The following is a 22,788-nucleotide window of genomic DNA, read 5'->3' on the forward strand; positions in this document are numbered from 1 at the left end:
TTCAGCAAGACTTGTATACTTAAAGAATCTGATTTCCATGATTATTTCCACTGTCACAGCATGAAGAGGTGATTAAAAAAGGTCAGGCATGTAACATGAAAATGATGCATTTGATTAAAAAAGGTCAGGCATGTAGCATGTAAATGACTCATTTAAGCTCTTCTAATTACACTGACAGTTTAGTCCAGTTATTAGTGTGGTTTAACTTGGTTGTTGTCTTATACTAGCCCAGGCAAAGTTTGTGGATGGTTGCTGAAAACCATGTGGATGGTTGCTTGAAAAGTTTAAAAGGGTCTGTAAAATACAGCTCTGGAAAAAAAAAAAAAAGAGACCACTGTAAAATGATCACTTTCTCTGATTTTACCATCTATAGGTATGTGTGTGAGTAAAATGAACATTTTTGTTTTATTCTTTATTCTACCAACAACATTTCTTCCAAATTCCAAATAAAAATATTGTTATTTAAAGCATGTATTTGCAGAACACGACACGTGGTCAAAATAACAGAAAGATGCAGTGTTTTCAGACCTCAAATAATGCAAAGAAAACCAGTTCATATTCATTTCTACACAACACAATACTAATGTTGTACCTTTGGAAAAGTTGAGACATCCATATTTAGTGGAATAACGCTGATTTTCAGTGACAGCTTTCACGTGTCTTGTCTCTCCTCCATTGCTGTTGGATGACTTTATGCAGCTCCTGGCCGAGAAATTCAAGAAGCTCAGCAATGTTCCATGGCTTGTGACCATCCATGTTCCTCTAGAAGTTTTCAAAGTGGGTTCAGGTCTGGAGATTGGGCTGGCCATGACAGGGTCTTCATCTGGTGGTCTGTCATCCACATCTTTATTGACCTAACTGAGGCCAGGAGCATTGTCCTGATAGAAGAAACCAGTCCTCAGAGTTTGGGAACATTGTCAGAGCACAAGTCCAGTAGTTTTCAATAGTTAGTTTTGGATTCCAATTACTTTTGTGATACTAATAGCACTGTTTTTACCTGTTGTGAGAAGACAGTGATGGCCACAGTAGTGGTTTTTATACTTCTCCTTCTTAAAGAAGACATGGATCAGGCGTTTATTCAGTAGAATAAACTGTGCTTGTGTTGGAATTCAACAGACACAGGAATGGAATGGGTGTCATACATGCAGACATGCTGATTTCAGAGGAAATTGCAGTGGTCTCTTAATTTTTTTCCAGAGCTGTTAATGTATTGTGATGTTTGAGGTGGGTTAGTGTTTATGACAGTGAAGTTGCAGCCATCAGTGCTGCAGCATCTGTGCAGTACTGTTGGCAGATAATAGTAACAGAAGGGAGGGGTTGTGTTGATCCAGGAATACTGCTAAAAACCCAGCACTTAGTCTCCTCCCTGCCTTCCTGTCACTGCACACCTAATGACACGTCAAACATCTCAGAAACCATCCTCAAACTCCCTCTGAACCCATTGTGTGACAGTTTCTGTAATTGTTCAAGTTTCAGTCTGAAGTGGGGTTTCAGTCACAGCGAGTGGAAATATTCTTTCATGAATTGTGTTAGTGAAGGTGTGTTCTTTTTGTTTAAAGCTATTCCACAAAATAAAGTTTTTTAGCTGCCAAGTATAAGAAGAAGCATTCCAAACTATGGCTGAATGTGTCTGCGATGGAGTTGTTTCCTGTGTGTATCTGCATGGATGGTGACAGTGATGGAGTTGATGTTTTTTCTGGTTTTCCCTTGCGAAAAAATCAGGGGAGTGTACAACCTGACCACCGCTCACTCTGCAATCTGTTTGTGTACTGAGCTAGAAAGGAGTGGTCCATATCACTCTGATCCTGGATTCACAGTGCTCCATCTCAGCATGGACTCATCTTTGATGTGCAATCAGTGGAGGCGTCCAGACTGGGCTGGACTCATGTTCCAGATGCATTTGTTTCAATTAATCACATGTAAAATCCAAGAAACATGTTGCAGATGATCCTCAATGACCCACTGCTTTGGTTTACCTAAGGAGTGTTTTATTTTATATACCCATGGGAGGGCAATGATTCAGCTGACTGTAAATTAGCTCTTGATCAGTAAGGACCTAGTTGACATGTACACTTCTACATTTCTTAGCATCCTCTCCATATAACAAGTGTTAAAAAAAAAGCAACTCAAAAACACTCAACTGAAGTGCTGTTAAAAGCATATCAAACCATCACCCATATTAACCAACAAGAGGCTTTTTTGTTGTTGCTTTACAGAAGCCTGTAGTTTTCATCTGCTCAGTGTTGGTATGTCTTTTTCTTAATACTCAGTGTAAGTATTCTCTGGTTGTAAAGTTGCACAATGAATCGGCTTGCCCTCCCCCTCCATGTCATGTACAGTGGCCACTAAAAAGGCGGGAAGAATTTACACAATGTTTGTTTTCCTCACCTGGGTTTCTTTCCGGTCCACCTGTTTCTATCAAAAAACACAAATACATAGGTTAATTCTTCTGTCAGCACCCTCGACCAAGCTACTGATGAATGTGTGTAGTTGGTCCCTGAGTGTCTTCAATGGCCGCTAAGTGATAGTGCTAACCATTATTGCTAATGCTAGCTGCTGTGTTTATTAGGATAGGGAAAATGCAGAGACTGAATTTCCCTATGAGGATAATAACTTGAGTTGAATTTAACCATTACCTCTCCTCCCAAACTGTAATAAATAAGTAAGAATTTTCACAAATGACTAAGACAAACATGTTCTCTTTTGAATGCAAGATACTCAAAAATTTGCAGGATGTTATACACTCGTGGAAGAAATTATAAGACCACCCTTGTTTTCTTCCCTTTCTTGTTCATTTTAATACCTGGTACAACTAAAGGTACATTTGTTTGGACAAATATAATGATAACAACAAAAATAGCTAATAAGAGTTTAATTTCAGAGCAGATATCTACCCATTTTCCATGGTTTTCTTGACAATAACCAAAATCACTTAAGTTTTTATATCAATATCTATGGCATTGTATTGACAAAAACAGCACTTTAAGGCATATCATGTTTTCTTTTCTTTCTGTTTTAGTCACATGATACACACAGAAGTTAGTACTTGATTGCATAACCATTGTTTTTGATGACTTTTGATGGTCGAATAATTTTTTCCGCGACTGTACTTGTGCATATTATGAAAGTTGGATAATAAAGTCATTGAAAAATGTTGATATGCACACAGAGAAGCGCTAGTTGCATGACTGGTTTGCCTGTTCATGTTCAGCTCTGAATGATGTACAAAAGAAGAAAAGTGGATGAAAATAAAGATGGATGGAAGAAACTTTATTATCCTTCAACAAGGAAATCCACTGGTCAAGGTAGCAACAGGATAAAGCACAAGAAAATGTGCATGCATAAGGTAGTGCAAAAAAACAAACAATATAAAAAATAACAGTAATAAGTAATAAAACTCTATATGCTTTACATAAGAAGTAGAATTGCAGATGGTGTTGTATATTATATACTTAAACACTGGTATAAGACATGTATCTCAGTCAAAGGCAGAGACTGTCTGTCTGAGCTGTGAATAACTGTTAGTTCTTTACCAGTTTAGGTAAAAGGGTTTGATGCACTGCTCATTTTGCATGCCAAGTCCATGTGGTGTAATTCTTTAACAACTGGATGGTACTGTGTCATCCCATTGGCTCCAGGCCCTGCCTCCTGAGCAGCCAGTTGGTGGTGAAGCTCAGGGGACAGTCCAAATGTTCCTGTGCTCACCAGAGAGAGACAGCATCACTCATATGCAATATTTTATTTAAACAGCTGTGCTCCCTTCCACTCAAGACAAGTGTTTTTTTTTTCTGTATTATCTGTCTGTAATCTATGCATTTTATGGTGAAAAGGTGATTCATTAAGCAGGATCATGACATCACCAATATTTTTGTGTCTTGTGCATAACAGTTAATGTTTAAATGTTTCTATTCAAATATATAGTTCTTTTTTTTATTTAGGAGAGATGGTATATTTAGTAGTTTTCAATATGGTAATTTTTTTGTGGGACAAAGTCATAGCAAATGTCAAGTCTGGTCTATGGACTCTCCAATCAACTCTTGATGCACTACCAAATTTTAAGCCATCTCATCTGTCTTCAACAGAATACGCTGTGGTTAACATCCACTTATATCATTTATTTCTGTTGATTCAACTATTGAGTAAAATCAGGAGTTGTTGCTGCTCCATCTGTAGTCTTTGAGACAGGTTTTGCATATTGACACTCTGTTTGTTTATAGATGAGACCATATTCTTTAACTCAGTGATATCATGTGAGCTATCATTCTGTTTATGTGCACCCAGGACATTGAAGAACAGTGTTCTTCTCACTCCCACTAAAGGTGATTGTAGCCACTGCAGCCTCTGTGGTCAGGAAATAGTTGTTTTGTACATTTTTAACATCACATGCATTATTTGGGGGTGGTGCAGTGGATAGCACTGTTGCCTCACAGCAAGAGGTTCCTGAGTTTGATTCCAACACCAGGACCTTTCTGTGTGGAGTTTGCATGTTCTCCCCATTTTGCATAGGTTCTCTCCAGGTACTCAGACTTCCTCCCACAATCCAAAGACATTGGTTCATTGGTTAATCTAAATCAGGGGTGTCCAGTCCTGGTCCTCAAGGGCCGGTGTCCTGCATGTTTTAGATGTTTCCCTCTTTCAGCACACCTGACGGTCATTATTAGGCTTCTGCAGAGCTTGATGATAGGCTTATTATTTGAATCAGGTGTGTTGGAAGAGGGATACATCTAAAACATGCAGGATACTGGCCCTCGAGGACCAGGATTGGACACCCCTGATCTAAATTGTCCAAATATGTGAGAGTGATCAGTTGTTTGTCTCTTTATGTTAGCCCTGTGATGAACTGGTGACATTTCCAGGATGAACCGTACCTCCGCCCGTAGGTAGCTGGGATAAGCTCCAGCACGCTGGAGATCCTCTCAAGGATAAAGTGGCTCAGAAGATGGATGCATTATTTGGCTTGGGGAAAATATTGGGCTGTTTAAAGATAAGACGCAAAAGTCTGAGTGAAATCACAAGTTAGTAGTGGTCTTGTAAACCAAATCTCTACTTTTCAAGAATGTGTTATAATATATCTTCCACACCATGAGTGGAAGGGATATTTATTTTTGTTTTTGGCATTCAAGGCTTCATTGGGAAAGGGCAGGTAAATACCAACAAAAAATCTCGGTTTCCAGGAGAAGATGAGGTTTCGTAAATAAGGGATCAGATGACTGAAACGAGAAAACCCAGGAACAGAGCAGCCATACCCCAGATTGAAATATTGTTCAATTTAAGTGGCGAGATTGAGCAAGATGGGTGTCATAATTATACAGCAACAACATCGGAATGTTGTGTCAACAAAGCTTTGGACGTCAACAAAGGAAACTGTTAAAACGTTGTTAATACTTGTACATTTTTCTCATGTGGCTGGAGCTGGAGTTGAAAATGCAGATTGAAGACATCAGTTCTCATGTTTCCTTGCAGGTGTCACTCTATGATTGCGTGAAGTCGTAGCCGATCAACAGCAGCGTGAGGATCAGAGGAGAGTACACCGACAGTCAGACCATGGCCTGTAGACTCAGATGGCTTCCACCTCTCACCAGGGGAGCTCTTCATCTCCTGCTGCTGGCCAGGCTGGTGCTGCCTTCTCACACAGAGAGTGAGTACTAATATTATCCCCACAGCTCGCATGGCCTCGCCCACATGTTAACGTTTTTTTTACTGACGGATAAGATCTATTTGATGCGCACTCAGCTTTAAATCGGTTTTAGTATGCACCAACACTACTACTACTGCTTACTTTGCTCAGTGTTATACCTTTACAGTATTGCTGCTATGTACACACACCTGGATTTATCCAAGCAAATAGGTAAGGGCTTTGCATTGGGTAATTACTGTAGTGATTAGTGATTATGTTTTAGCCGAAAACAAGTTATTTAACTCTAACTGATGCAGTGAGTATCTTCTCATTCTTAACCCTGTAAAACCTGACCCTTTTAAAAACTAGTGAATTGAAATGTTTTTTTTGCCCTCTTAACATAATCCAAACAAAAAATTTTGCCATATCATTTTGTTTATGATATATTTTTGTGTCACATTTGATACGTTGGGCATTTTTGGAAACTTTTTGCGCATATCAACGTTGACTTAAGATATGAAAATAATTGTCACTTGTAATATTTTGAAAATATAGAACATCTCATGTCCTTTTCACAGCCTCTTTATTTCCCTTGAATGGCAACATAATTTCAGTATTTTTCTTTTTTTTTTTTTTTTTTTTTTTTTTAAATTTTTTGACTGAATAACAATGTAAATGTTCTTTTTAATGTAACTTTTTGAAAATTACCAAAGACTTTCCTACAAAACATGTGTTGGATGATTTAATGATAGCGGCCATATTTAACAGGGCAAAAAAAAGCCCTTCCATTGGCTGCAGTGGGGTGATGATCCACCAGGGGCAGAAAACATGTATCGGGTCACATACAACAGGTTTATATGGAAAGTATTGATGTGGCTGATCTTGTTGATTAGATAGAGGTCTGAGAACCTAGTGTAGCAAATATGATACGAATGGTTTTATAGGGTTAAACAACCATCAGTTTGATAGAGAGGTTAGAGATTGGACAATATCAAAATATGGATTGACTACCAGAATCTTTGGGATGTGCAGGAGAAACCTGTATGTAACGGTCCGACATCTACCATCAAAACAAGATTTTAGCAAAAGAAATGCAATTCTGGATGGAAATAAATGTTGTAGCATGTACTGTGACGCTATAAAAGCATTGCATGGCATAAAGGATAAGCATGGTTAATGTGTGCTGGAATCAAAGGTAAAGGCGAGCCTGTAGGACTTTTTTTGGTGTCAGTGGCAAGAACTCAAACTGCCATTCTGACTATTTCAACTATTGGTGGTAAATTCATTTTTAACAGAAATGAATGGTTCTTGAATATACGCTAATATTTGAGAGCTTTCTGCAGGCTGCAGTCAATTTTGGTTAGAAGGTTTTGTCATAGACATGCAGCGCAAAGCACTTCGATCTTTATTTAATACAAATTCAATGAAATTCAGGCACATAAAAATGCAAAAATTTATTCAAGTGAATGCAAATGCTGCAATCTGGCAAAAAGATTCATATGTAGAGGTGAAGCAGGATGTTGTAAACAATGTGGTTTTAGTCCAAACCATAGCATTCCAAACTACAAACTGAAACATGATGCTTAGTAAATCTCATTTTCACCTTCTAAGTAAAGTTCATTGTGCATAATCTAAGTTACACTAGATTAACGTAGTATCAGGACAGATATTTTTTATGCTTCTTTGACCTCATAGTGAAAATAAAAACAGAGTCCTCTCGTCCTTCATGATCACAGTTAAACGTTCTAAAATAAATAAAGTCCCTGCCAAATTTTATTCTGTTTTGCCTTCACATTACATTTGTTACAACATCAAGAAGCAGCACAAAACTCTGGTGTCTTAGACCATGTCAAAGTTTTACCTTTATGTTGGCTCAGGGTCCTCTCTTCAACAAATATGTGTTTTTTCATTCATTCATTTTCCAATCTGCTTAGTCCTTGAGAAGATCAAGAGGGCAACAAGTGTAGGCGGAGTACACACTAGACATTCACCAGTTTATCATAGGACCGACATATACAGACAAACAGCCATTCACTCTCCCTTTCACAATTAACCTACAGTATGACGGTGCAGGTCTTTGAATAGTATAGGAAGAAGCTGGAGAACCTGGAGAGAACCCATGCAGACACAGGGAGAACAGAAAGAAAACCATGAACTTATTGCTGTGAGGTGACTGTGCTAACCACTGCACCACCGTGACGTCAATACAGTCACGGAAAAAAAATTATTAGACCACCCCTTGTTTTCTTCAATTTCTAGTTCATTTTAATGTCTGGTACAACTAAAGGTACATTTGTTTGGACAAATATAATGATAACAACAAAAATAGCTCAATTTCAGAGCTGATATCTATCCATTTTCCATGTTTTCTTGATAATAACCAAAATCACTTCAGTTCTTACATCAAGAGCTATGGCATTGTACTGCCAAAAACAGTGCTTTTAGACATTCCATGTTTTCTTTTCTGTCTTTTTTAGTCACATGATACACACAGGAGTTAGTACTTGATTGCATAACCATTGTTTCTGATGACTTTTGATGGTCTAATAATTTTATCCGCGACTGTACTTGTACATATTATGAAAGTTGGATATTAAAGTCACTGAAAAACATTGCTATTAACACAGAGAAGAGCTAGTTGCATGACTGGTTTATCACCATTGTTTTTGATGACTTTTGATGGTCTGATATTTTTTTCTGCCACTATGTGTAGTTTTGTAACATATCATCATAGGTGCGTATCGCTATCATTGAAAAGTAAACACATTTTCATAGAAAGAAGACATTTTTCAGTATTGCTTTTGGCACATAGTTGGACATTATAATATAGCAGAAAGTTACTAATATTTTTCTGGCTACGACAGGAGTTTATCCTCCTGAGACCCAGGAAAGTAAGTTTTGCCTTTTTTCCATTAAATAACTGCCTTGATTGGAAACAGTATAATGCAACAGTGTTTTCAGATACATTTTCTATTTTTTTTTTTTTTTTTTTTAAGTAAATCAGTGAAACTCGTCCACTGTGGAGGACAAAAATGCATTGCCGAGTCTCAAGAGGATATTGGATATTTTAACATTGACCACAGTATTTCAAATTGTATTTCATTCATGCTTTTGGAATCTGTCAAATATATAATGTACTTGTTGGTAAATTCTCTCACTCTTATGTTGTGCTCCAGGCCGGTTTTTGAGCCCGTAAGTCATGACTTCAAACCACGACTCATGACTTTGTAACATTCCAGGCAAGTCACGCCACACCAAACTGCCTGAGCGCAAGGAACTGTGGTAGCTAGGTGTAAACAAACCAGCACTGTACGTTATGCTCATTTACAATCATTTCTATCGCCAGAGGTGCTTGTTCTTTGCTTATTTGAGGGAAGCAGAGGAGTAAAAACATTGCATAAGGCAAGACAAGCTGTTATGTTATTTATATATTTGGATACGTATTTAGTATTAATTTATTCTTGCACTCAATGCACTGAAAACTAGCTAACGATAGATTAGCTGCTGATTATGCAGAACATTTGCAGATAAATAATGTCAGAGCAATACCTGGTTTTAATAAACAATTTGCATAAACACTGCATCCATGGGGGCTGCTGTCCTGTTGAGCCACCCTACCTGTCGAGTTGAGCTACCTAGCGCTACTGAGCATGCGCATTCCCCTAAGCGTTTTCACAGTTTAAATGCCCATTGATTTGTGCTACCCCAGGCAGAGGTGAGTCATATTTTGTAAGTATATTTCTTTAATAGTGCCTTTTGAGCAGTAAACATGGAAGCAGTTATGTGCACGAAAGATTGACGTAGAATATTGACGTTAAATGATAATAGCGTAAGGAAGTTCTCGTTGTATGATATAACGTTAAGTATGTGGGTCAGGTGGGTGTTAATGGCGTTTTAGATTATTGTTTAGGTTAGTTCAACAGACGCCAATAATGGTAGCCTACCATTTGACTGACTAAATCTGTGTTAACAGTTCCTGTAAGCAATTACATGTGCACGAGGGACAGACGTAGAATATTTAAGTGAGACGATAATAATGCAAATAATGGTGTTTCTATAGTAGGAGCTTTATTTAATAGAAGTTATAAGCCTGTATAAATATGTTGCCTGTAGTGGGAGCTTTATTTGATAGACGTTATAAGCCTGTCAAAATGAGCTTCCTCTACCCATATTCAGCATTATTTCATTTTCAGATAGGCGTGTCGAAACCTAAGGTAGCATGTTTTGACGGGGTAGCGTCAATCGATAGACGTCGCTGTCGATATACAGGGTGGGGAAGCAAAATTTACAATGAACATTTAGTTGTTTTTTCTCAGCAGGCACTACGTCAATTGTTTTGAAACCAAAATATATTGATGTCATAATCATACCTAACCCTGTTATCCATACCTTTTCAGAAACTTTTGCCCATATGAGTAATCAGGAAAGCAAACGTCAAAGAGTGTGTGATTTGCTGAATGCATTCGTCACACCAAAGGAGATTTCAAAAATAGTTGGAGTGTCCATAAAGACTGTTTATAATATAAAGAAGAGAATGACCATGAGCAAAACTATTACGAGAAAGTCTGGAAGATCCTATTAAAGAAGAATGGGAGAAGTTGTCACCTGAATATTTGAGGAACACGTGCGCAAGTTTCAGGAAGCGTGTGAAGGCAGTTATTGAGAAAGAAGGAGGACACATAGAATAAAAACATTTTCTATGATGTAAATTTTCTTGTGGCAAATAAATTCTCATGACTTTCAATAAACTAATTGGTCATACATTGTCTTTCAATCCCTGCCTCAAAATATTGTAAATTTTGCTTCCCCACCCTGTAAGCTACTGGTAGCTTACTTCGACGGAGCAGCTCAACTCGACAGAACACCGCCATTGTTGTATCATGGGCTACATGACGTCAAAACTTGAAACTGGGAGTACATCGATCTAGTACGAGTTCACAGGTGGGAAGTCAGTGGTTTGACTGCCATTCCAGTGCATTTTCACTGGTAGAAGGTTGGAAAAACACGAGTTAGGGGTTGCCTGGAAAGCAGCATTAAAGCAGGTTTCTGTCCACAGATTGTTCTTTGTTCTCTGATTGTAACATTACCTACTGCATTATAGTTTAATATCACGTCATCTGAAACAGCCTCACAAATTTGTCATGGAATACTTTACATCACCCAGCTTGCCCTGTCTTGTTTAGCTTCTAGTTTGATAATGAGGCATTCTATCTGAAACAATTCACACCCTATTTGGATGGGGAGGAGAAAACTTAAGCATCCTTCAAAGAAAGAACTAAGGGAAATTGAGAATAAAAATATGCAAATGCGGCCACAGCAGTTGTTGATGAAAAAGTCGTACAACTCTCAGGTTAAGGTTATCAGGTTTTAGCACAATAAGAACATGTTGCCACAGGGGATAGATCCGCACAAAAGTCAGTGTTCATGCTTTCTTGTCAACAAACTCACCAGTCAGATCTTAATCTTGCTTTGATGCAGTTATTTTTTTTTCTACGGATATGGCAAATTCCCATATTGGCTCCTTGGGCACTGATGTCTGTAAATAGTTTTGAGCTTCTTCCAACCTCAGTTTTCCCTCTTCTCTGACTTCTGTTACATTTGTTACACAAGGAGTCTTTCATCAAATGACATAATTTTAACAGATGAGAGTAACTAAATATGTTTTTCACTATGTCACACATATAACAGATATGATAATCATTATTTGGGTTTTTAAGGAAATTATTCTAATGTGTATTTTAACATGAATTTTTGATTTAACACTTATTCACATGGGACTAGAATAACCTGAACCTATGGTGATTGGCAAATTAACACCCTAAGTGCGGTGGTGTAATCCAGAGTATACGGCGGTATACGGCGTATACCTACTTATTTTTCAGTCAGTATTGCATATACCCACTTCTAAATCCCCCTGATGTGCACCATTCACTAATATCTGCAGCCAAATTGCCCAGGTTTTCCCCTTGGATGGTGAAGCCATGACCCGCCCTACTCTGCCTGTAATTGGCTTGTACTTGGTACATCCATTGATTAGATTGGTTAACTTTAGGCATGAGGGCTGATGAGCCAATCTCAGGCAGTGTAGGGCGGGTCATGCCAGGGAAAATATTGCTAACTTAGCATCAGAGCCAGGGCTCTGCCTAGCGCTGGCCACCTCTGGAACCTGATTGTACACCTCAGGTGCCAGTGCCACCCCAGCTGATTGACAGGTTACTGCATGTCTCATTGAAAGATACGAGATTATAGGAAATGTCAACGAGAAAGGCAGAATAAACATCTTTCAAGTGACTGACACATATTGAGAGAACCTACTTTTATGGAATACATAATTCTGAGTTAAATTTAGGGTGGTTTCAGAATGAGTCACTGTTTTAAACTACTAGTCATGTGACTGTACATTTAGAGGGGAGGAGATTTTGTTGCCAATAGTTCAACCATGTGAGTAGGCTAACGTTACAAAAGGCAAACGTTATCCTATGTTTGCCTCATGTTGAATACATTTACATTCATGCAGCTGCTTGTGTGACCAGTAATACCTATAATCTGCTCCTGATCAAGTCATGATAACTTTATAACAGTGAGCAAATACTACTGATGGATTTTTGGCTAAACTAAATAGAGTAGTCTTCTTATATGTCACTGTTTCTAAAACAGTGGTTTTTTTCTGGGCTACTTAAAAAAAAAAAAAAAAGGCAAAAATTTAGAGTATACCCACTTCTCAAGGGACCACTACACCACTGCCTAAGTGTGAAACCTGAAGTCTGTTTTTTACTCAGATTTACTGACATTATTCCTGGTTCTCATCATCTCATTTCATCCGTCTCACCATCGGTTGAGATTTTGTTTTTCTGAAGGATTTAAATTTGATCATCAGGGAGTGTCCATGGGGGCGACACGGTGGTGCAGTGGTTAGCACTCGTGCCTCACAGCAGGAAGGTCCTGGGTTCGATTTCAACACCGGTCGATGGGGGGTGGGACCTTTCTGTGTGGAGTTTGCATGTTCTCCCCGTGTCTGCGTGGGTTCTCTCCGGGTACTCCGGCTTCCTCCCACCATCCAAAGACATGCACTAATAGGTTAATTGGTTAATCTAAATTGCCCATAGGTGTGAATGTGAGAGTGATTGTTTGTCTCTATATGTTCAGCCCTGAGATGAACTGGCGACTTGTCCAGGGTGTACCCCGCCTTCGCCCCTATGTAGCTGGGATAGGCTCCAAGCGACCCCCGTGACCCTAGTGAGGATAAAGCGGGTTCAGAAAATGAATGAATGAATGAGTGTCCATGTCATATTGCTACATGAGCATCCCAAATTTCAACCCTAAACATTTTTCTAATATTCATTTATGATCACTAGTGCAACCTCTGTCATCCATGACTGGGAAACAGGCTGAAAAAATGCACAGAGGAAACAAAAAATATCAAGTATGACATATCCCACCAAATATAAAGATGTCGATTCACATGGGACTGATATTATCATAGGACATTTGCTTTTGCTGAAATATGGCAGGGAATTTGTGATGGAATTTTTACTTTACAAATTACAGACATGGCAGGTTTGCAAATCATTAAGATCACAGACAACCTCTGGAAGCATTACAAATTACCAGAGGTATACAGGAAGTATCAGTCTCCTATGAATAGGGCTTTAGTCTGCTGCTTTTTTAACCACCTTGCCTCATTTTTCTCTGTTAAAGTCAGTGATTTTGCATGTCTATTAGTGCACAACCAGCAATTAACTGGTTCTGAAGGATTTAAGTTTGCTCTGTCAGTGAATAGCCTTGTTATATCGCAACATGAGCCTCCTGAATTTTGCACCTAAGAATTTTTTTTTAACTTTGATTTATTATCACCAGTGTAGCCCCCATAGCCCTTGACCAGGAAACAGGAAGATTAAAATGCAGAGGAAACAAAAGTGTTGCAAATCCCACCATATTACAGAGAGGTTGATTTGCAGGGGACTAATATTATATTATAGGAGTCAATATATAATTGAGGGACTTTTAAGATCCATGGGAAATATCTTGCATACATCTTCATTTATTTATACATCTGTTCCTCCATGTCAGGTCCGGCATCAAAATGTGGTTCAACTAAACTCATAATAAAGACAGTAGGATATCAAAAGGCAGCCAGACTGCCATTCTGCTGTTATGATGCTGGACAAGACAAGTTAGGAAAAAAAAAAAAATGTTTTTTTATGTTCATAATGATCATGTCTTTAAAAATTCCATAATTATTTAATTATTGAAACAATCACTTATTAATACATGATTAATAAATAATTGACAAATGACTAGATATACTAAAATGTCAACTAAATAAATGTCCAAATTTAATAACAACCACCAATTAGCTAAAAAATAATAAAATGAGCTTATTCAAAATTATTTTGATTGTGTTCTTTTTATTCATGACAGATATTTCTACTTTGCCAGTTTGTCAAATTTTATAGGGAAAATGATAAATTGTATCTGTGTTCAAGAAACCACTTTCATCAAAGTTACTCATTACAAAAACACCTCTCAAGGAAGTGTGTTAATTCTAAATCACATGACCTGCTCCACATGATGTCACTTCCTCCTGAAGAAAACACTGGCAAGACTCCAACATATGTTCTTTCTTCTCTTTCTTAGATATTTAATATAAAGTAGTGTGTGAGTGTATTTATCGCACTCTTATGTCAGCAGTGTTACTACTATATCTTTATGAATAACTTTCAATTTCAATTTTACTCAGTTGTATATATGATATTTAGAAGAATCTTTCTGTAAAAATGCCATGTGGTGTTATGGTTATGTTGATTTTAGGCCTGAAAACAGCAAAAGTGTCAGCTATACCTGTCAACTGTGTTACCCTATAGAGGTCACTCAAAAAGTCTCTCAATAATATACTGACCTATATGACCTGTGCCTTTGTTGAAATACGTTGGAAATTTTGTGATGTAATGTTGACTTTACAAATTACAGGCATGGAAGATTCACAGATGGCCTCTGTGATTTTTTCAAATTACCAGAGATTTATAGGTAATACTGTTCCTGTGCAAATAGGTATTAGACAGTTATCATCCCTAATACTAGCTTTCGAACTAGCCTGCATCACACAAATTGTCTGATACACACTACAGAATAGTTCAGTGATGAAACAAATTCAATTATGTCAATAATATGGACTCAGAGAGCATGGAGCTGAGACCACACCATTTCAGACCTTTATTTTCAAGTTTGTCTTGTGCTAAGCATACTTAGCAGAAAAGTGTGTATTGACAGTGTATGTTTTGAACACTGTGATGCTAGCTGAGTATCTCAAAGCTGAGATGGGTGCTTCTATGAAACTGGACCTAAAAACAGGACAGAGGGGCTAAGAATTCCAACCAGATGTAGACTAATGTTATGAAGCAAGTTTGGAAGCACTTTGGGTCTATTTTAAAACATAAATATTTGCTGAAATAAAAGAGAAACAATTTTTCAGATTAAACACATTTTTATACAAAAATCTGCATGTAACACAGTAAAAAGGACACGAAAATTTCACACTAATATTTTTTTCGAAACTCTTTTTATTCTTTCACAGGTACATTTTGGGAATCAAACTAATTATGTAAGGCAGAGGGTTTTTAAAAAATGACCGCTATTGCAAAATCACTCGCGATTTATATGTGTTTAAATGGGCAGGGTCCGCATGTAACACAGATGGACATGATGAGTTACACACGAAACCTGGAATGAGACTGCTGAGTAATGAAAAACCCACGTCTGGATTAGAAAAACCACTAGGATCATCAAATTTAACTCAGTGTCTTTATTTATAGTGGTATATAAGACCATTTCAAGCCATGTTTTCCAGCTCAAATGCACTGACACCTAGGTAGTTTTTCCTGTCCTAATTTTGGTCCTACTTTTGGGCCAATATTTCATTAAAAAATCGTTAATTTTGGGATGGCTCAAACAAGAGCATTAAAAAAAAAAAAAAAATTATCTGAGGTCATCATTAGGTACATCCTAGTGGGAAATATGTCTTAATTTCTCTTTTATTATTGGGTCTAAAAAGCTGGCAAAGTGCCAGATACCAAAATAAACCCAGTTTCATGGAAAGACCCAGATCATATTTAGCTGTGGACTTTTTTTTTACTCTGATTTTGTAGTCATTATCATTCATTATGACTGTAAATGCACCAGAAGTGTCAGGTTTAGTCCAAACTAGATGAAGACAGTAACCTCTGTTGGAATCAAGCTTTGTAGTTCTTCATTAGCATCATTCTGTGTTTTGTTAATTATTTTGTTTGTTGTTTTTGATGATATTCCAGGTAGGATTGAAATGGTCCACAGGTCAGTTTTGGCACCTATGCTGTGTTTTACCCATGCATGTGTTAAAATGTAAAATGTACAAAATCTCTACAACATTTCGGTCTGCCAATATTAAGGTCTGCTTAGGTTCAGGTTTAGGGTTATGAAGGTGAGGCCTAAGTTCTACAAGCCCCATGCCTGCTATAAATAAATCTGGATTGAACTGAAAAAGGGGAAAAGTACATAACAACAAAAAAAGTTTCAATTATGTAGTGAAGTACTGGCATTGAAAACACCATCTCTTCTGTTTTATCATTATTATTTTATGTTGTTTTGGGGCCAGTTTTACTCCTTATAGCAGGAATGTACTGGATATGAATCCATTTACAGGTAGGAACAATACACTGAAAAATAAAACTGAACCAATGGTACTAGACACTTTTGTTACTTATTTCAGAAGATGTAGTCCAGTTTGTCCTAATCCTGAAAGTTTTGCTTGGCTTAGTAACAGAAGAGCAGAAGAACATCCTCTAGTTTCTGTGTTTAACATGTAAAACACAAATAAATACAAGTGTAACATTAACCAAAGTCTAATCAAGTCACTGGTGATCTGGTTATATTAATTAGATTTCTGAAACAAGGACAATAAAATAAAGTTTAATACATTTAAATAATAATAACAACAACAAGTGGTGCCAGGCAGAACAAACCCCGCCCCTCGCACGTATTGTTGCTTGAAACTAAACTGATGCTTTTACAGAATTAATGTTAAATTTCACCCATTATAAGTAAATGGGAGGGGAAAAAAACAGATGTAAAAAAAAATCATCAAAAATTTTTAACTTCTCCCACAATCTAATCACATCTATTCTGGGTCACTGGCAATCTATAATTAAAATTTGGTATGAATTCAAGCTGCTACAGACATTTGAAATTTCGCCCATTATAAGTAAATGGGGGGAAAAAAATAGATTTTAAAAATTCATAAAAAATTTGAACTTTGACCTACTGTTCCCAAAATGTAGTGAGATCTATTCTGGGTCACTGGCAATCTATAAACCCAATTTGTTATGAATTCAACCATTAGTTTTGCTGCTACAGACATTTGAAATTTTGCCCATCATAAGTAAATGGGGGAAAAAAATTCATAAAAAATTGAAACTTTGACCTATTTTTCCCAAAATGTAGTGACATTTATTCTGGGTCACTGGCAATCGATAGTCCAAAGTTGGTATGAATTCAAGCAATAGTTTTACTGCTACAGACATTTTAAATTTTGCCTATTATAAGTAAATGGGACAAAAAAAAAAAAAGAAAGAAAAATTAATAAAAAAATTTAACTTTGACGTACTGTTCCCAAAATGTAATGAGATCTATTCTGAGTCACTGGCAATCTATAAAACAAATTTGGTATGAATTCAACCTATAGCTTTTCTGCTAGAGTGTTAACAAACAAATAAACCGAACCAAAAACAATTCCCCTTGCCTCCCCTTCGGGGGGCGGGGTGATAATAATATTACTAATAAAAATAATTAATTAATAGGTTAATAAGTATTCACTACATCCTGTTTCCATTAACATGTAAATAGGTTTAACACCAAAAAGTGCAACTACATGCAGCCTCCATTATGACCACTAACTCCCAAATGGGGGTCATGACTGGGTTTGGAGACTAAGACATTAGTTGCCTGCACTGACCAGACCCTGTTAATGTAATTTTGGCTTCTGTGGTTCTCCCTTTGAATCCCAGGAGAGAATCCATTTGAACCAAGTCAGCCATGTGTAATGAGCGCAGCATCATATTTAGAAGGTCGAAGGGTAGGTTGAGTAGGAACATTAAGAAAATGGATTATGATATTAGTCTGGATGGAGAGGGAAATGAGTTAGACTTTATATACCGTACATTTGATAGCAGACAGTTCATCAGGTCTGGCTTCAAGTCGGCACACATTCACATAGAAGAGCTGTGTGTTAGTAGGACCAGTGATGCAGAACAACTCTGGTAACTCATCATGGTTTACCTGGCACCCTTGTCTAATGTGACAGCTCAGCTTTCAAATGGTTTGTCCAGCAAGAATATAAAGAACTTCCCTTTCATTGCTCCCTTTTTCATTTTTAACACAAATGCGTCTGTCAGGTTTTGTGTGAACAAGTGAGTGCGACAAAGTATCTGAATTTCTTCAGGGACAGACAGTCCAAAATTGTGCACGGTTACCTCTATTTGTATGATTCATCACTCTTATGACTTCAAGTGGGGCCAGGTCAGAACAGGAAAAAACACTTTTGCCTTGAGATGTTTTCAGACAACCCAGACTAAATGTGTTTGAAGAGCTGTGTGGTAGGAGGACCGGTGATGCTTCACGTTAAATGAATGTCATACAGAGCAAACAGACTGTCACATCACTATGCTTCTGTTATCCTTGGAACACTTGCACTTTTCACTAGCCATTCATTTATAGATATCTGAGTTCTACGAAAAGTTAGGCATACCAGCAAAATGCACAGTGACAGTATGTCTGATGGAGTGACACTGGTAAATGTGTATGAGGAATGACTGACGGGTGAACAATATCCATCAAAATCAAAGCCACTGCAGAATGTTTAATATCAGTGAACTTCTCTCTAGAAAGACTATGCCGATCAATTTTCCAGGATTCAATAAGGTTTCACTTGATGTATTTCTATTTTACTGCTTTACTTCTGTTTCTATTTTATTTTGTAAATGATTTCTTGTGCACCCACTGAGTGAGACTTTCAGAGTTTTTGTTTATTGCATAAAAAAAAAGTTTTCATACATTCATACATTTTGCATCGTACGTTAATGGAATGCAGGGCGTCCCAATGGCTCACCTGCTGGAGCTCAGACCACATTGGCTCAGGCTTGATTTTCAGGTGCTTTGCTGCATTTCACTCCCCATCTTTCTCCCATATTTCTTATCTCTGTCTACTGTCAGCGATTGTTTTTGTGCGTATTTACATTCCATTTTTGCCAAGATTTTGTATTAATGATAAGAGAGTCAGACCACTGTGTAAAGCTTTCTACATCATATCCCAAAGACTCTCAAAGGGGTTCAGGTCTAGACTCTGTGGTGAAAATGATGTCTCATGCTCCTTGAACCACAGTTTCACAGTTTCATCCTGATCAATCCTGGTGTTGTCGTCTTGGAATATGTGTATGTGTCATTAAAGGTGCCCTGCCACATGTATTTAATTACTTTTGTGGTAATATCTGAAGTTCTACCATGGACTCTGTAACACTTTGCTTTGGTTACCAGGTTTCAAACCATTCTAACGTGATATAGAAAACCTGCTGGAAGACTTAGCTCGATTTGCGTCAGTTCTCATGAATATTAAACTCGCTAATCTGCTTGACTCTGATTGGCTAACAGTTAACCAATAAGAGCCTGGCTTTTCAGTATCCTTTATCCTGTGCAACAAGTAGAGGAACTGGCAGAAACAGAAAGTGAAACTTAACATGTTTTGAATGTCCGACTCTTGGCTTCTTTGCCTCTCTTGACCTTACACGGAATTTTCCCAACTTCTAACCTGTATCCACTGGGTCCCCTCCACTGCTCTATGGGCCCCCGGGGAATGCTGGGCCCCATGAATTTGTTACGTTTACGCCCCCTTTACAATGCCCCAGCTTGAGAACTGATTCCCATTTTTAATAACAAACTGGACATATAGAGGCAAACAACTAATCACTCACACATTCACACTTATGGGCAATTTAGCTTAACCAATTAACCTACTAGTATATGCTTTGGATTTTTAGATTTTTTTTTTTATTTAATTCAAGATTTTTTTTTGCTTAATTCAAGCAAAAAAATCTACCAATGGAACAAGGGAAAATTATCTAGGTAAGATTTCTTGAAATAAGATTTTCAAGATGTATTGTCTGAAAATAAGTTCTTATATGTCGCTGAAAAGTTACTCTTAGTGTGATGAGATATTTTGACTAGAAAATGAGAAAAATACACCTGGTAAGATTTTGATTTTTGCAGTGCAGAGAGAACACACACAGACAACATACAAACTCCACACGGAAAGGTTTTTGGTCTTGGAATCAAACTCACAACCTTCTTGTTGTGAGGTGACAGTGTTACCCACTGCACCTCTGTGCTGCCCAAACTGTTCAGTAAGTGGTTTTCCAAAGCCAACACATCTTTTTAATCTCAATCCCATGAGTACTATTCACATTATTATACACAGCTGTGATTTCAACTGTTGATTTTTTATTTTGTAATTTCACCAAATACTAAAGTGAGCTTCAATCACGCTCAGTGAAGACTTTTTCTTCCCATATTTTGTCCTTGAAGATGATAGTTCACCTCTTCCCTCCCAGGTTTTAGTCATATATGGGATGTCTTTTAACCAAATTTTAATAGTTTCACTCCTCTTAGTTGTTGTATTTGCTTAATGCAGGTCATGAACCTTTTGAAGATGCATCTTTTTCATCTGACATGGCTGTCTATGAAACAAAAAGTTAGTCATTGCTTTAGTCAGAAGTTAAATAACATGTTGCCACTGGAACACTGTCAATCTAGACTCATCAGACCACATGAACCCTCTCTATTGAAACACAGTTCAGTCTTTATGTTCTTTATCAAACTGATGGTTGTTTAAGAAATGAGATTTGCTGCATCAGTTGGAGTCAAAGAAGTTGCTTCAGTTGAAACCTATTCATCACTGCATAAATTATCCAATGGAAGGATCTGAAGTATTTGCTCAGTTCAATTCGGGTTCATTCCACGTCTTTTGGCCGTGCAGTATATTTTCATATACATTGATTCAGTTCATTTATCTGTGCTGTAGAGATTTTCTAAGGTGTGAAAATTAAGATTAAGAGCACATCACTGAGCCTTGTTGTGGCAAAGTGAGACATTTGTTCTTTTGGAAACAGAAGCCAACTGTAGTTCAGTAAAATCCAATAACTGCCACTTTTTAGTGTGTCTGGAAGCTACAGTGGGACTGTTGTCTGCCAGGTGGAGCGTTTCTCTGCTGTAAAAAAGTGACAGAACTTTGGAGATGATGTTAAAAGCTTGTGCCCCCCTCTGTACTGGATATATAGGAATAGAAAGTGATAAAAAGTCACTAATCCTGCAGAGGTTGGTCATAGGAATTTATTTAATGAAGATCAAAATTAACCTTCAAAAATTGGAATTATTTTTATTGTGATATTATCAGAGTAAAAACCTTTAACCTGCAGGAAAATTATATAAGCACCAATTAAAAAAAAAAAAAAGTATATATATCACATGACTCCTGTGAGTCACACCTCATGTATTTTTGTTGCGTAAACCGGAAGAAGTTAGACACAAAATATATGGTTCTGTCTTAAGAAAGTCACTATAAATAATTTCTGCACTGGATAATTTTGAGCCATTAAAAATAAATTTGAAAGTCCATGTTTACAAGCATGGCTCATGTTGTGCTTTGAGTGATCCTACATTTGCAGATGAGTCAAACTTACTGAGACTGCTGTGCATACATTGCATGGTGATCCTTTCTCTGCAGAATCTCTGTGTGAGCCAGTCCTACTGGAAGGAGGAGGCATTCTGTGTTTTTCATTATGCAATCGCCTGCTGATTCCTCATCTGAGTGTCCCTCATCAGAAATTTGTGCTGTGGTGAATAACTCTAGATTGATTTGAATGATGTTTTCTTTTGAATACTAAAGTGAAAAATTTGTTAAATTATTAATGAAGCTTCTAGAAAAGAGCGAAAATACTTCAGAATTGGTCCCATTGATTATGAATGACAAGAGCTTCTTGCCATTATAGTCACTCAATACTCATTCCTAGCATTTCCTATGCTACATGATGATTTGAAGAAAATGGCACATACTCTCCTGTAACCTCCAAACTGTTTGCAAAATATGATCAAATTGTCCAGAGGTTTGTAAAAGCAAAAATGTAGATAAAGAAATGCAGTGACTCCAAGAAAATTCTGATGAAAATCTGTCAACAGTTTAAGGTTTTTATTTATTTATTTATTTAGAACATGCAAAGAAACAAAATAAAACAAAACAAAGCAAATTAAGACAAAAACAAAATAACAGTTAAATGAACAGAATCTATCTTCAAGTACATACAATTCTCAGTTTTGCATGGTCGACAAGGAGTAGGTAGAAGTATAAACTAAAAGGTTAGCTCACTTCATTATACACATAGGCTGGGGTGCCGATAATGGGGGGTAAACATGATAAATTCATGGGGCCCAGCATTTGTGGGGGGCCCATAGAGCAGTGGAGGGAGTCCAGTGGATACAGGCTAGAAGTTGTGAAAATGTCCTGTAAGATCCGCTGTAAAATAGAGACATGGAAGTCGGGAATCGGACGTTGAAAGCATGTTAATTTTCAGTTTCATTCTTCAAGTGACGTTATGTGTGGACACACCCCTGCTCCAACAGATCGACAAGATACAGAATTTTATGAAAGGGCCCACAACATGTAGCTTTCATGGGGCCCACGATTGGTAGCGGCACCCCTGCACATAGGGAATTTCAGTTTGTGCACTTTGCCCAATACTGCTACACTTAGCATTAGCGATCAGCATTCACACTTAGCACATTAGTACACTATATTGCCAAAAGTATTGGCTCCCCTATCCAAATAATCAGAATCAGGTCTTCCAATCACTTCCATGGCCACAGGTGTATAAAATCCAGCACCTAGGCATGCAGACTGCTTTTACAAACATTTGTGAAAGAATGGGTCACTCTCAGGAGCTCAGTGAATTCCAGCGTGGAACTGTGATAGGATGCCACCTGTGCAACAAATCCAGTTGTGAAATTTCCTGGCTCCTAAATATTCCACAGTCAACTGTCAGCTGTATTATAAGAAAGTGGAAGTGTTTGGGAACGACAGCAACTCAGCCACGAAG

General features: G+C 37.5%; 1 protein-coding gene across 8 annotated transcripts in view; it reads left to right on the forward strand.

Annotated features, from left to right (window-relative positions):
* The window catches only part of ptprfa (protein tyrosine phosphatase receptor type Fa), a 563,163-nt gene that overhangs the window by 46,264 nt on the left and 494,111 nt on the right, over positions 1–22,788 (forward strand). For all 8 annotated transcript variants that reach the window (XM_030132451.1, XM_030132452.1, XM_030132453.1 and 5 more), the window contains exon 2: positions 5,464–5,638. In XM_030132451.1, coding sequence (XP_029988311.1) covers positions 5,545–5,638 — 94 coding nt within the window. In that variant the 5' untranslated portion in view covers positions 5,464–5,544. The remainder of the gene's footprint in view (positions 1–5,463; positions 5,639–22,788) is intronic.

Source organism: Sphaeramia orbicularis, chromosome 4 (assembly GCF_902148855.1).
Source record: "Sphaeramia orbicularis chromosome 4, fSphaOr1.1, whole genome shotgun sequence".
NCBI classification, from domain to species: domain Eukaryota; kingdom Metazoa; phylum Chordata; class Actinopteri; order Kurtiformes; family Apogonidae; genus Sphaeramia; species Sphaeramia orbicularis.